Source organism: Toxotes jaculatrix, chromosome 15 (genome assembly GCF_017976425.1).
Source record: "Toxotes jaculatrix isolate fToxJac2 chromosome 15, fToxJac2.pri, whole genome shotgun sequence".
Lineage (NCBI taxonomy): Eukaryota > Metazoa > Chordata > Actinopteri > Toxotidae > Toxotes > Toxotes jaculatrix.
Genome location: NC_054408.1, coordinates 25634523 through 25649293, shown reverse-complemented (window position 1 = coordinate 25649293; position 14771 = coordinate 25634523). Strand labels below are relative to the sequence as shown.

Sequence of the window (14771 nt, the reverse complement as noted above, 5' to 3'; positions counted from 1 at the left end):
TCCTGTTTTCCCACAGTGGTTAGCTAGTCAGGTTGGACTCGGGGACTGTCGTGTGGTGGATGTAGCTGTGTGTAGCTGCCGCTTAGCTTGTTAGCCTATCTGATTAGCCTTAGGCTAGCTCGGTTGCTCCGAGCTAAGATAAGAAATCCTTTATTAGTCCTTCAGTGGGGAAATTGCATTTAGCAACAGCAGGGGTACAGTACAGTAAGTAAAAGTAAAATATAAGTAAGAGACCAATATGGCCAGAACAAGATTAAATACTGTTCCCACAGTAGAATAACTAAGAGAATAAACTAATAAAATAGCTGCTGGGCTAAGTGGCCTTGTTCTCAGCCGGCTGACCCTGGCTGACCCGTAGAGTAACCGCCTCTTCGCCAAATATGGAAAATACACTCCCACTAAAATCCAAGATGGCGCAGCTCAAATGCCCATGGTTTGGTCACAAAACCGACTCCCTGAAACCAATGGGTGACGTCACGGGTGCTATGTCCATGTTTTATACAGTCTATGAAAAAAACTCAGACTTTGTACTGAAAATAACAAAGACAATATGAGGGCGCATTACCTCGTTGCCAGTTTTGTTGTATACTCACTATACTCCTTGGTATTGCAACTAATAATGAAGGAAGATGAGACCAGGGAGACTCGCTCGTAACGGGTACTTCTTCAACTTAAACTCATGACTTCAACACAACACAAAAGGCGGTGCAACCAGATCTTAAAGAGATAAACTTAGGGTGTCAATACACAACAGGCTCCAAACCTGGAACCCTCTTGCCACGAGGCAACAATGGTAACCAATGTGCCGCCAAAGGCAACGCATAGGCACTCAGCATACTATACATAAATTTATAAAGATAGATAAATATATACAAAATATTCACAAAAAAAAAACACTGAATGAGAAGGTGTGTCCAAACCTTTGACTGGTAGGGGAAGGTGAGGTAATGTGAGACACTTACATTTCCTCCCCTCCAGGCAAGCTAAAATGATATGTCAATACAATTTGCACATTTATTATTAGTTTAGGATGTTTTCTAGCAACATAAATCATCAGAATGTGTTTAGGACAAAGGGTAGTGGAAATATAATTGTTTTTTAAAAAAGTGGTCAAGTGTCTCACTTTGCCCCAGACCCCGTGTTAAATGGGACAGACGAGAAGAATCAAGGGTTTAATGTGAGACAGCTTGGGGTAATCTGATACACTTACTTTTTTCCCCTTAAAAACTACCATAACCAAACATGTTGTAGCAGTAAGACTCCTGACAGCTAATTTGACAGCTACACATTCTAGAACTAATGTCAGACTAGTAACAGGATCATGGGGATTGGTCAATTAGCACATTTTTTTCTCAACATTTGAAATCACTCTAAACAAAATCAGAATCAGAATCAACTTCAATGTTGGAAAACTGTCATTACAACAGCTCTGTTTGCTGCAATAGAAGGGCAGTGAACATTCAAATGACTGAACCAGTTACATTAGAACAGTCTTGGGTTCAGAACACATGACCCAGCTATTACTCAGTCTGGGGTAGAACACAGGACCCTTAGAGCCAGCTAGTACACAGTCTGGTGGTCAGAACACAGGACCCTTGCCAGCTAGTACACAGTTTGGTGGTCAGAACACAGGACCCCTAAGAGCCAGCTAGAACAGCCTTGGACTCAGAACACATGACCCCAACTGGATTAGAACATCAGGCTCCTGTCATTTCCACACCCTTCTAAGCTTACCCTATATTCCAGCCATAAAGGTTACAGGGAAAGCTAAGGAGTTGCTCTCTCCGTGTGGTTCCTCCACACCTTTTAGGTTGGGGCAGCTTCTTCATCACATCCTTTATAGGAACATGTGCCACATCATTTTCCTTGATGGCAAATGTGGGTCTTTCCCTCTCTTTTGTGTTTCCTGGGATTCTTCTGAGAAATTGTGCAATTATTTCATCATCCTCAACTTTCTCAATCATGCCAATGTAATGGACGCTCCTGGTTTTTGTTGCAAAGTTTACTATGACAAAGTCATCCACGGATAAATCTGTTTCCTGGATCACTTCTCTCATCCTCAGAGCTCTCTTTGTCAGGACCATCATCAAGTGGGACAGGGGCATCACTCTCCTCAGAGCTGCTAACTATGATCTTCTTTTTGGATGCTTTCTTTTTCGGCTTTCCCTTTTCTTTGATAGTTTGCTGTTTACCTGCCAGTTTCTTTTGTCTTTCTTCATGGGCCTTTTCGATTGCCTGCTTCTCTGGAGTATCAGTCAGTATGGCTGTCTTCACACGCTTTCGTTTGGTTTGTTTTCTGGGAGGACATTTGGGAAGTGGTAAGATTTCAGGAGGAGACACATATCCAGGTTGGCTGGAATCACATGGCAAATTGGAGTAAGCTGGGGAGGCACATCCATGAGTAGGAGATGAAGAAGATGGATTAGCATCAGCAAGTACAGTATCTTCAGCGGGTGGGATATCCGCAGATAGATCATCTACAGAGTGTGGACCATCTGAAGTGGATGAACCATGTGGATCATCTGCAGTGGCAGGATCAGGGTTTGGCCGGTCTGACACCATGGATGGTGCAAACGCTTCATCAGGGAAAATATCTCGGTTATATGGGAAAATCCCAGTGGACCTAAATCCCAAATGATGTTCCGTGGTGTCACTGCAGACATGAAGGCCTCATTCACAAGTCCTGCAATCTGGTAGATGGAGACTGTTTTGCCAGGGTTAGATCTCATCCAGCCATCCATAGCTCGGCTGTAGTGGGTCTTGAACGGGCCATATATGGTGCGGTCGAGGGGCTGCATGCGATGAGATATGTGCGGTGGGATGGTGAGTAGAACAATACCATTGTTCTTTGCTGTTTCCACAGCCTTAAGAGAGACATGAGCTTTCAGATCATCTAGGAGTAGCAGTATGGGACGGTCAGGGGTGCAGTTAGAGTATTTTATCAGGTGGTCAAGGAACTCTGCCCAGGTGTCTTCGTTCATCCATCCAGATTGAGTGGCGGTACCTTTGGCTCCTGGAGGTGCTCCGGTCATGAAGCAGTCCTTAAACCTAACTCTGGGGAAGACGAACATCGGGGGTGCGGCATTTCCACCAGCATTCACTGCACACACCACAGTCACCAGTTCTCCTCTCTCAGCCGATGTGACAGAACTAACCTGCTTTTTTCCTCTCTCTGTGACAACCTGAATCAAATAGAAAGTTTAGAATTAATGGCATGTGCAATCAGTAGGCTTCTGCAGGTCTAAAGGTACATGTATTTCTTTTCTGTCCCTTCATTTTTTCCAGTTCATAAGTTCAAAACATTACTTAGCATTAGTTTCAGCATTCTGTCAAAAGTTAGTCATTCTCACAACCCACTCAGTATCAGTCTGGTGTTCTCTAGTGTATTGTGTATAGGTTACCCGCCCTGGCTTTTGGACTGTAAAGACGCCGGTTTCATCAACGTTGTAAATCATGTGTGGAGGAAATTTATGCCTGTTAAAGGAGAGGCAAGGGAAGAACCATATCAGAATCAAAACCAAATTCTACAGGTAAATCCTCCATAAAACATTAGCAACTAAATAATTATTTCTGTCACCTGTCCATCACTACAGCCAGATTATCAAAGAACTCCCCCACGGTCGTTCTGTTGAAGGCTGTAGCTCTTTCCAAGGATGTTACCTCCGGAGTTCGGACAGAGAGATTGCGAGGTGCTAGGAAGCCGGAAAACCAAGATTCACCTAAAAGAGTAGATAATTATTATAAGATTAAGCTTTGTGGCAATATCAATTCATTAACCTACACAATCATGTGATCTCTTGTATACCCTAGCCTACCTGCACACTGGTTCGTTGTCCAATTGTCAGGGACAGGGATATTGTTTTTATTGGCATATTCAAATGCCAATTGGCGGCACTTGAGTGGATTGAGACCATGAAACTGGTCAGCTAGTTGTTTCAAGTGTTTGGCAAGGTCCTCCTCCATCTCATCTGTGAATATTCTCTTTGCCTCAGCTACTGCACCCCAGGCTACTGATTTTACTTCCCCTTTCTCTTTTTTCTTAATGAATCTTTGGAGGCTTGACTTGTCTATATTCCTATCCTTGAAGTCCCTTAAGATCTCCATCTCCTCAAGGGATGCTTTGCCCCAGGTCGTCTTTCTGGTATATTTTCTTGGCATTATGGCTTCTCTACAATGGCTATAACATAAAAAATAAAACAAATGTAATGTAATATTACTTAAAATATGTTTCAGACTGAACTTAACTTCTATCTCATGATGGGGTAAAGTGAGACATGTATCACTTTACCCCAGAGCATTTGTCTCGCTTTACCTCACAGCCACCTTTTTAGAAAAAACACCCTCTCTAATTTCAGGCTAATCTTCAACTAGCATCAATCACACAGTTTCATATGATGGTAGTTCATGAACATGGATGATATAAGTTGTTCTACCTGAATCAATTTGTTTTGACACAATCCTTGATTAAGTTGACAGGAAGAAATTTTACTTTTACATGCAAAAAACATATTTTTATCAAAAAAGCATGCTTACCAAATCACCATGAGGTTCTTTTCTTCATAGCCAGGGGGAAATGGGAGGGGCTTGAAAACATCATGGTCACATGACCACAAATGTGTTCCATTGCCTAGATACAGGGGCTGTCTCACATTACCCGATGTCTCACGTTACCTCACCTTCCCCAACTATATATATATATATATAGTAGGGGAAGGTGAGGTAATGTATATATATATATATGTAAAGTTATTGAATATTAAAAATGAAATTACACTACAAGCTAGCATGTACCACTTACTGCTACTATCAGTCCAGAGTTTCATCTGTCACACACAGATGAGGAGTTGTACAGACGACCCAGAAAGATGAACTGTGACACAGACACTGATGAACAGACACTGACACAGCTGAAGGATCAAGGATCAAGGAACTTTATTGTCATACCAGGACATTTACATGTTATGGTACGAAATTAGTACTCAGGTCCCAGTTTAAGCCATTCAGAGCAAGACGTGAACAAGAATGAAATATAAACATAAGGGCAATAATATAAACATTAGAGTAGAAAATATAAACATATAAACATTAGAGTAGAAAAATAAATATGAACATTAGAGAAATAAAATAAACATTAGAGCAGAAATATATAAACACTGTGAAATTTAAACAATTAACAATTAAATAAAGTAAAAATAAGAAGATAAGGAAGCCGAAGTTAGCACGTGCATAAACAGCTGTGTCAGTGGGTTAAACTGTCACGGGTCCTCTCACCTACGGCCTCAGGTGGGCCTCAAGTTCGTTCGTCCAAGCACACAGGGTCTTTCAAGTATCAGCCTGAAGTGAAAAATTATCATGTTCCCTCGTCACAAAAACAGGGAACAGTAAATAATGTTACTCAACATGTTTGGAGAACAAAGTCAGACTTGACAAGGTTGAATAAAAAGACAGAATAACTGCAGCAAACTAATCAGTCATGAACCATAACCAGGCTCAAGATCCTCTTTACTGTTTCCATAATGAACAGTAACAGTACAACGACTGTACATTATTCACGTATTAATACATCAGATGATTTTGGCTGAACACAACCTTCTGAGGTGTTTGGAAATGTCTTTCATTTTCAGTCCATATATCAGTGGATTAAACAAAGGATGATACAAAATTATTTGTAGTGTCATTATTAAACGAACAGTTTTGGGAAAGTTGGATTCCATTCGAGCTATACTGATATCATACACACTCAGAAGGGAGAAACTGATTAAAACCAACAGGTGAGGTAAACAGGTCTCTGCAGCTTTCTTCCTGACTTCTCTACAACTTCGATAGGCTATTATAAATATCTTTGTATATGTGAAAATTATGAAGAGCACAGGGAGGATTGCAAGATCTAATAAAGCAACCACACCATATATAGTAATGAATCTTGATCTCACACATTGAAGCTGGTAAATTGAATTGTTGCAAAATATTCCATCTAAAGTAAAGTTACACAGTTTAGCTTCAGCACTCGCTATTGCAGGGACTGAAATATGTAAAGCAGGTAGAATCCAAGCTAAAAGCAGCAAAATACTCACAGTGGTTTCTCTCATGATAGTTGGATATTGCAGAGGTTTACATATAGACACATACCTGTCATAGGCCATGGCTGACAAAAGATAGAATTCTGAACTGCCTAAATAATAAAATACAAAAAACTGAAAGACACAGGCTGAATATGATATGATCTGTTTTTCTGACAAAAAGTCAGTCAGAAGCTTTGGGTAAATATTAGTGCTGTAAAGGACACAGTTCAGTAGCAAAGCTGCAATGAAAATGTACATCGGCTCATGGAGGTTTCTGTGAATCACGATAAGGTACACTATAGTAGAATTACTGCAGATTATTAGAACATAAACTGTAAATATAATCAGAAAATAAACATATCTGTATTTGTTAACTTCCACATACCCGTTAAGAGATATGTATGTAACATTTAACTCATCATCCATGAATGTTTTCTCAACGTAAATGTTCAGTAATAAAACAGGCAGGCATGTAACCACTGTACATGAATAATGATCTGAAAAAGAGAAGTCTCACTGTAACAATCTGGAGTATCTCATTCATTCACAGATACCAGACCTTGAAATGCATTTGATGAACGTTCATGTCCAAAGTTCAGAAAGTCAACAGTTTGAGTCTGTGGAGAGTTTTTATTAGGTTGCTTCAGCCTCCATGGATCTAATTAAACACTCCACCAAAATAAACTCTAATATGTTAAACTTCATCAAACTCTGGAGGCCTGAAGTCACAGAATTATTTGACCTCTCTCTAATTTGAACATGTGCCCCATTACGCCATTGATTCAGCAACTGATTTAGTTTCAGTCTTTTGAAAAATGTGCATTACTTTCAGTATAAATTTTAGTCATTTGATTTCTAGTAGCTTTAGTCCAGTTTTGGTCAGTGACCTGTTCATGTAATTTTGTTGTGATCAGCCCTAAAGGGGTCTGGTTTTTAACTGTTTTGGACTTTTAGATTATGTGGGACTATTGTGGTTTCTTGATTTCTTTGGGCATTGTCAACCTTGCATAAGCTGTGAATTCTTTTTGGGATATCTGTTAATATTAATTAAAAATCTATAGACTCTGGTTATAGTTTCTTTTGGGTGTTTTTCAGCAATTCCTGTTAAATTGAAAGTCAGATTATTCTGTTTCTTGATTGGTTCAAGAGCTTTATAGTATACTTCTGGTTTGATTCTTTTGTTTTTTTGTATTCCTGAGTTTAATTTTTGGTCCGTTTTTCTTGTCTTTTGTTTTCTGGGTTTGCTCTGTATTTTCATTACTGTTTAGGAAACCTTGTGACTCTTGTTTTGATTTCTTAAGTTTGCTTTAGTATTTTCCTGCTTTATTTTGAAATCCTAGCACTTGTGTCCTAGCACTTTGTCTAGTTTCATTCCTTTTGTGATTGTCTGCCCCACCCTAATTGGTTTCTTATTAGCACGCTAGCATTGTCACTGTGAGCTTTTGCATTGTTCTTCTTAATAATTTCTTATTAGTTGATGACAGTCAACGGATCCTTTAGTTAGTTTCAGGCCTATAAGTTTATTACTTTATTAGGTTGGGGAAGCTGGGGAAATTTATCTCTTTACCTAAACCAAGTGAATGAAACACACACACAAGGATGCACAAGCTGCTCTCTGCTGCCAGAGTGCAGAACTGTGTGGCATAATCTGAGACTCATCTCTTTCCCTGACAGAGCCCGACTAGTGCACCGGCTGCTTCACACCCTGGAGTGATATGTTTGAATTTTATCTTTCATCCTGTTATTAGTCTTATTACAATCATTATCAGGGGCAGTCTGGGGTTTAAATTCAGCCCGGGAGCTTGGTTTGGAGAGACCTTTTATCCAATCGCATGAAGGACACAAGTGGAACTGTGATTTTAACATGAATACTTTATTTGCAGTAATAAAAACAATCTAATGATACACATGATATACAGTCAGTAGAGTGTACTAAAGTAAGCTATATATGCTATGCATACTCAAACACCATGTTTATTTAAAAATTAAAACTAGTGTGTGTGTGTGTGTGTGTGTGTGCAGAGATCAGAGGCAAAAACATTGGCAAAACTGTTCAATTTCTGCTTTATTTGGTAGCATGAAAACATGGAAAAGAAGATGCTCACTGACATTGGAAAGAATGTCTAATTCAGACAGCCACTGACGTAACTGCAGGAGTGGAAAGCCTTATTGTTTTGTGTGACTGGAGTTGGAGCATCAACATATGACATCTTAATATAATTCTAGGCAAAGACCTATGGCCAACCCACTCCTGCACACTGCACCTGTACCTGTCACTATTTTTTTGATGGTTCCTGCTCCACTTTCCTCCTTCTCCTCCTCCTCCTCTTCCATCTCCTCCTTCTTCTGTCCCTCCTCAACCGTCTCTTCCTGACTGGCCTGTCCCTCTGCATCCACTACACTGGCCTTGTCAGCTATTAACAATTACAGCAGCAATGATAAACTTTATTGCCCTTTTTCAAAGAATTCACATTGTTACTCACTTTAATGTATTTTTCTTGAGCTTGTACAAGTGGCTTGTTGTATCCATATACTAGTACTTTTGTACTACTGAAACTACACCACAACATGGCCATATATTAATGTACAAACAGAGCAGGAATACAGGATATATAGCCTATATATTCAAATATGGTCTTTTTAACTTTGAATACAGACTCTCTCCTGAAACATGTTTTCTTTTACAATAAAGAAATTAGAAATTTGTGTTTCTTTTGGTCAGCCACTATGGATTTTATTTTTAATTGATAAAACAGATTAATGATTTATGCATGCATGGTGTATCATTGCTGATAGGCTACCTTTAATGTTCTGTGTGGCCTAAACACATCAAGACTGGGATGATAGGAACATGTAGGCAGTGCTTGCTAACCTGCTGTGGCCATGCTGATCAGTTCTGTGGCTTCACTGGCCTGGCTGGCTAACTGAGGCTGCGCTGGCTTTAGTCCCTCCGCCACGGAAAAACTCTGTCAAATTAGCGCATTTGGCTGCATCCTGCGCTAGCTGTGTTTTCTTTTTAGCCCTGATTTTTTTCAGCTCCATATTTCTGGCTTCTTTCTTAATTTACCCCCCGATGGCCATCCCGCCCCTGATCATTATTTACTATTGTTATTGTTACCCTTAATATTAGTCCTGTTACTTGTCCTGTTATTGTCTTTTGATTATTATTAGTCTTATTATTATTGAACCCTTTTGTCCAAGCTTTATACCTGTTAAAAGGGAAATTTTCCCTGCCACTGTTGCAAGTGTTGCTCATGTGGAAAATGTTGGGTCTCTGTACATACTATTATGTAGAATTCAGTCTAAACCTGCTCTGTGCCAACCAAGACCCGTGTGCCCTGAAATAACTTATGTTATTATTCGGTGCTATGTAATTAAAATTGACTTAACTATTCAAGGACCTGTACCTTTGTTCATAAAACAAGGCCCCAGGCTGCTGAACTACACTTTCTCAGAGAGCTGTTTAGTCTTTTAAGTTAGGAAGCGGATTTGTGAAAAAGGCATAAATGTTTAGTTGCAGACAAACCTGACAGTTTCCTCTGACATGACAATCATCACAGTTACTGGAAAACCAACGACCACACACACACACAGTCTTTCTTCCCCCTTTCGTTCAAGCACACAGGGTCTTTCAAGTATCAGCCTGAATTGAAAAATAATCATTTTCTCTGGAGTCAAGAAAAATAGGGAACAGTAAATATCATTGTTACTCACAACAACAGAACAAAGTCAGACTTGTCAAATAAAAAATATATAACTGCAGCAAACTAGTCAGTCATGAACCATAACCAGTCAAAATCCTCCTTACTGTTAATACATCAGATGACTTTGGCTGAACACAACAACCTTCTGAGGTGTTTGGAAATTTCTTTCATTTTCAGTCCGTATATCAGTGGATTAAAAAAAGAAGGATAAACAATTGATTGTAGCGTCATCATTAAACGAGCAGTTTTTGTAAAGTTGGATTCCACTCGAGCTATGCTGATATCATATACAGAAAAAAAGGAGAAAATGATTAAAACCAACAGGTGAGGTAAACAGGTCTCTGCAGCTTTTTTCCTGACTTCTCTACAACTTCGATAGGATATTATAAATATCTTTGTATATGTGAAAATTATGAAGAACATAGGGAGGATTGTAAAGACCACTAAACCAACCACACCATATATAGTAATGAATCTTGATCTCACACATTGAAGCTGGTAAATTGAATTGTTGCAAAATATTCCATTTAAAGTAAAGTTACACAGTTTAGCTTCAGCACTCGCTATTGCAAAGACTGAAACATGTAAAGCAGGTAGAATCCAAGCTAAAAGCAGCAAAATACTCACAGTGGTTTTTCTCATGATAGTTGGATATTGCAGAGGTTTACATATAGACACATACCTGTCATAGGCCATGGCTGACAACAGTAAGAACTCTGAACTGCCTGTATAATAAAATACAAAAAACTGAAAGATACAGGCTGAATATGATATGATCTGTTTTTCTGACAAAAAGTCAGTCAGAAGCTTTGGGTAAATATTAGTGCTGTAAAGGACACAGTTCAGTAGCAAAGCTGCAATGAAAATGTACATTGGCTCATGGAGGTTTCTGTGAATCACAATAAGGTACACTATAGTAGAATTACTGCAGATTATTAGAATATAAACTGTAAATATAATCAGAAAATAAACATATCTGTATTTGTTAACTTCCACATACCCGTTAAGAGATATGTATGTAACATTTAACTCATCATCCATGAATGTTTTCTCAAACTAAATGTTCAGTAATAAAACAGGCAGGCATGTAACCACTGTACATGAATAATGATCTGAAAAAGAGAAGTCTCACTGTAACAATCTGGAGTGTCTCATTCATTCACAGATACCAGACCTTGAAATGCATTTGATGAACGTTCATGTCCAAAGATCACAAAGTTAACAGTTTGAGTCTGTGGAGAGTTTTTATTAGGTTGCTTCAGCCTCCATGGATCTAATTAAACACTCCACCAAAATAATCTCTAATATGTTAAACTTCATCAAACTCTGGAGGCCTAAAGTCACAGAATGATTTGACCTCACTCTAATTTGAGCATGTGCCCCCATTACGCCATTGATTAAGCAGCTGATTTAGTTTCAGTCTTTTGAAAAATGTGCATTAGTTTCAGTATAAATTTTAGTAATTTGATTTCTGGTAGTTTTAGTCCAGTTTGGTCAGTGACCTGTTCATGTAATTTTGTTGTTATCAACCCTAAAGGGGTCTGGTTTTTAACTGGTTTGGACTTTTAGATTAAGTGGGCCTATTGTGGTTTCTTGATTTCTTTGGGCATTGTCAACCCTACATAAGTTTTGAATTCTCTTTAGGATATCTGTTAATATTATGGAATGTCTGTAGAATCTGGTTATAGTTTCTTTTGGGTGTTTTTCAGCAATTCCTGTTAAATTGAAAGTCAGATTATTGTGTTTCTTGTTTGGTTCTAGAGTTTTATAGTAGACTTCTAGTTCATTTTGTTGTTGTGTACACCTGCTTTGATTCTTGAGTATTTTAGTATTCCTGGTTTCAGTTTTTAGTCCTTTTTTTGTCTTTTGTTTCATGGGTTTGCTCTGTATTTTCAGGACTGTTTAGGAAACCTTGTGACTCTTGTTTTGATTTCTTAAGTTTGGTTTGGTCTGCTTTATTTTGAATTCATGTCTTATATCATGTATCATGTCTTCCTCTGCTTCCTGTCATTGTCTAGTTTCCCTCCTTTTGTGATTGTTTGCTCCGCCCTAATTGTTTTCAACTTTTGCTTGCTACCGTTTTGTATTTAAGTCTTGTGATTCCCTCGTCCACTTTTAAGTTCGTCTCTGTCAGTATTTGTGTCTGTTTCTGGTTATGGCTGATCAAGGCTTTGCTGAAGCTTCGACACCTGATTCAAAGCAATGGTTCATTACTCGAGGCTTCAATCACACAGTGCTTGAGTAGGACATCTAGTGGTCAATAAAATGAAGTGCAATCAAGTTGTGTCATTTATTGTCTCATGGATTGTTTGGGACTTGATTCGGCATGCACATTGTTGTGCGACTATATATATATATAGGCTATATTATTTGACACGTCTGATTGTTGTAGGAAACAGCGATATACTTGGCTTGATATTTTGTGCTATGAATTGTAAGCTGTCCTAAAACAAGTCTAAATAGTCCATAGCTCAAAAGATGTTGAATATAGGGTGTCTAATTCATGAGCTAAATAACACGCAGCTCTGATGGGAATCGAACCCACGCTACATTGTTGCAACAACTAAACCAATGACAGGGTTTCGATACCGAATGAAGCAGTAAAGTGGTTCATATGTCATAAATCATGTGATTTTTCCTAACCAAAACGCACACGTCTGACTCAGAGTCTGACTTTAATGGAGCTTGATAAATAGTACTTTTCTGTTTGACTGCACCAGATGATAATGTGGTTTAAAGTGGATTATTATTATTATTATTATTATTATTAATAATAATAATAATAATAATAATAATAATAATAGAAGACCATGTTTGTTATTAGGCATGGCTGTTTGTAACCCTATATAATCTTCACTTATATTTTGTGTTGTGAAACACTGAAATGGTGCTGGTACATTCATGAGATGTGCTCTATAAATACAGACTGATGTAATTTTCACACGGTACTGGTGCAAATACAGATTATATCATGGTATGTTTTGGGCTTCATTGGTAAAGAGGTTTATGTGTATGTGGGTAAAGAGGGTGTGAACAGTGCAGTGCATGTGCTTGTGTAACTGTTCATGAGTTTATTAAGAAATAACAGTTTTTCCACAGTTTTTGGACTCAATCAGTTTCTTATTTTACAAACTATTTCCCCAGCCTTTGAAAAAACCCGTTCACCCGGCACAGATGAGGCTGGGGTGCACAGAAAATGCTTGGCTACATGATACAGATTTGGGTACACAGTTTTGTGGGTATGTGAGGGGATCCTCAGTTCTTTCCAGGGGGAGGATCAGCTAGGCACCAGTTCACTTCCACCATTGCATTAGCTGTGGCACTTTGCATTTGCTTGGCTCTGTTAGCATCCTGATCCAACAGTATCCACAGCTTGATTATTTTAGAGAGAAAGATATGAGCACGTTTTGCAAAAAAATTTGAAAAGCCAACAAAAAAATGCAATAGATGCTATAGAACAGCTTTTTAAAATCCTCCTCCTGTAAAATAGTATTGGTCGAGCATTTAAACATGATAGCTGCATTTGGTGCTGAAGTCCTATGCATTAGTATTTCTTAAGCAGGTGTCAAGTAACCGAACCTGGAACTTGTTTCACACTCTGCATGTAACTTGGCTGTAACGCGAAAAAAATTTCAGTCAGAAGATTTTTTTTTACTTTAATCCATGAAACCTTCATTATCATGATGATGGATTACTGTTCTCATTTAAAAGCTGGAACTCAAATAATAGCAGGGGGTAGGGGCAGCACAACAAAATAAAGGATTTCATGATGACGGAATATACTCAACATAGTTGGATTGTCAAAGAGGAGAAAGTTAGAAGAAGAAAAACTGAAAAAGATGTGTTATTGTCAGGCGATGGCAAAGAGCCACATTAACATTGGTGAGACTTTCCAATGATGGAGACTGCATGGTTGGACTGGGAAAGAAATGCAACCCTGGACTTACCTCCTGGGACCGGTCTAAAATACAGACACACAGAGAGGGCTGGTAAAAAGACATACATGGCTGCTACAAACTTCAAAAACTTCATGGGAGTTCTGAGAGTCCACCTGCCAAGGTGGAATTTTTTCCAGTAGTCCTGATGGTCAGAGAGTGGAGAGACCTCTGGGAGCTGAAAGGCAATTAGGCCAAATACTGAGGTTGCTCTGTTTCTGCTTGACAGGCAGCTTACCTTAGTTTTACTTTTCCACAGAGTCAATAGGTCAATATTATTTTTGGTGTACTGTTTTTGGTTAGCTTGGGTTCGACACTCTACATAGGTAGATAGATAGATAGAACTTTATTGTCACTTGCACAGAAGTACAGGCGAAATTAATTAAGGAGTATAGCCGCCAGGCCGCAGCAAAATATTTGCGCCGCCACACGCTGTTTTATCTCCGCGCTTAGCGGTAGTGCCGATCTGCCAGCAGCGGTTTTTCCAATTCTCCGATAGATCAGGGCAATACCCAGGCCAATCAGTAGTATCCCTGCTATTAATGTCCAATAGATAAATAGGTCTTCCAGGGACAGCGCTTCCAGGCATACCAGATGCCAGGATGTCCCCTCAGGGCAGAGTGGTTCTCCTGGTGATTCTTTTCTTTGTGAGAAAATTTTGTCCAATGCACTGAGTGACCAGTTAATTAGCTCCATCTCAAAAATATATCTCAAGAGTAGCAGAGCAGGGTGTTCAGGAAAGAAATCACAAAGACAAGAGAGACAAAAAAAAAGCAAGCCAAGAGACATTAGGAGCAGTCAGAAACAGCAGAAGTGCTGTCATGCTGATGCGTTTTAAGCTGCTGCTGCTCCCTGGCCTGTTACAGCCTTTGTCAACTATATGGATTAATAATGTGTGGCTTGTGCTCACCTGGACTGTCCTATCTTTTATTTTTTGTCCATCGATAGCACTGCTCCAATACTCTGCCACTGAGCTTCTTAAACTCTGCTTACATCTGCACGAGCTACCACCACCAGCTGTGCTCCTATACTGGGACATCTTACTTGTGCCTTGATGGAAATATATTCAC

The 14771-nt window shown here is 39.0% G+C and overlaps 2 protein-coding genes across 2 annotated transcripts; both read right to left on the bottom strand.

Annotated features, from left to right (window-relative positions):
* Nucleotides 1-5564: 5564 nt before the first annotated feature.
* On the bottom strand, nucleotides 5565-6503 carry LOC121194583 (olfactory receptor 13C2-like). Its single transcript, XM_041057527.1, has one exon. The coding sequence runs from the start codon at nucleotides 6486-6488 to the stop codon at nucleotides 5565-5567; it is 924 nt and encodes a 307-aa protein (XP_040913461.1). The 5' UTR covers nucleotides 6489-6503.
* A 3377-nt stretch (nucleotides 6504-9880) lies between these two features.
* LOC121194832 (olfactory receptor 13C2-like) lies at nucleotides 9881-10807 on the bottom strand. The gene has a single exon (XM_041057906.1). It carries the CDS (start codon nucleotides 10805-10807, stop codon nucleotides 9881-9883), a length of 927 nt encoding a protein of 308 aa, XP_040913840.1.
* Between the last annotated feature and the right edge of the window lie 3964 nt (nucleotides 10808-14771).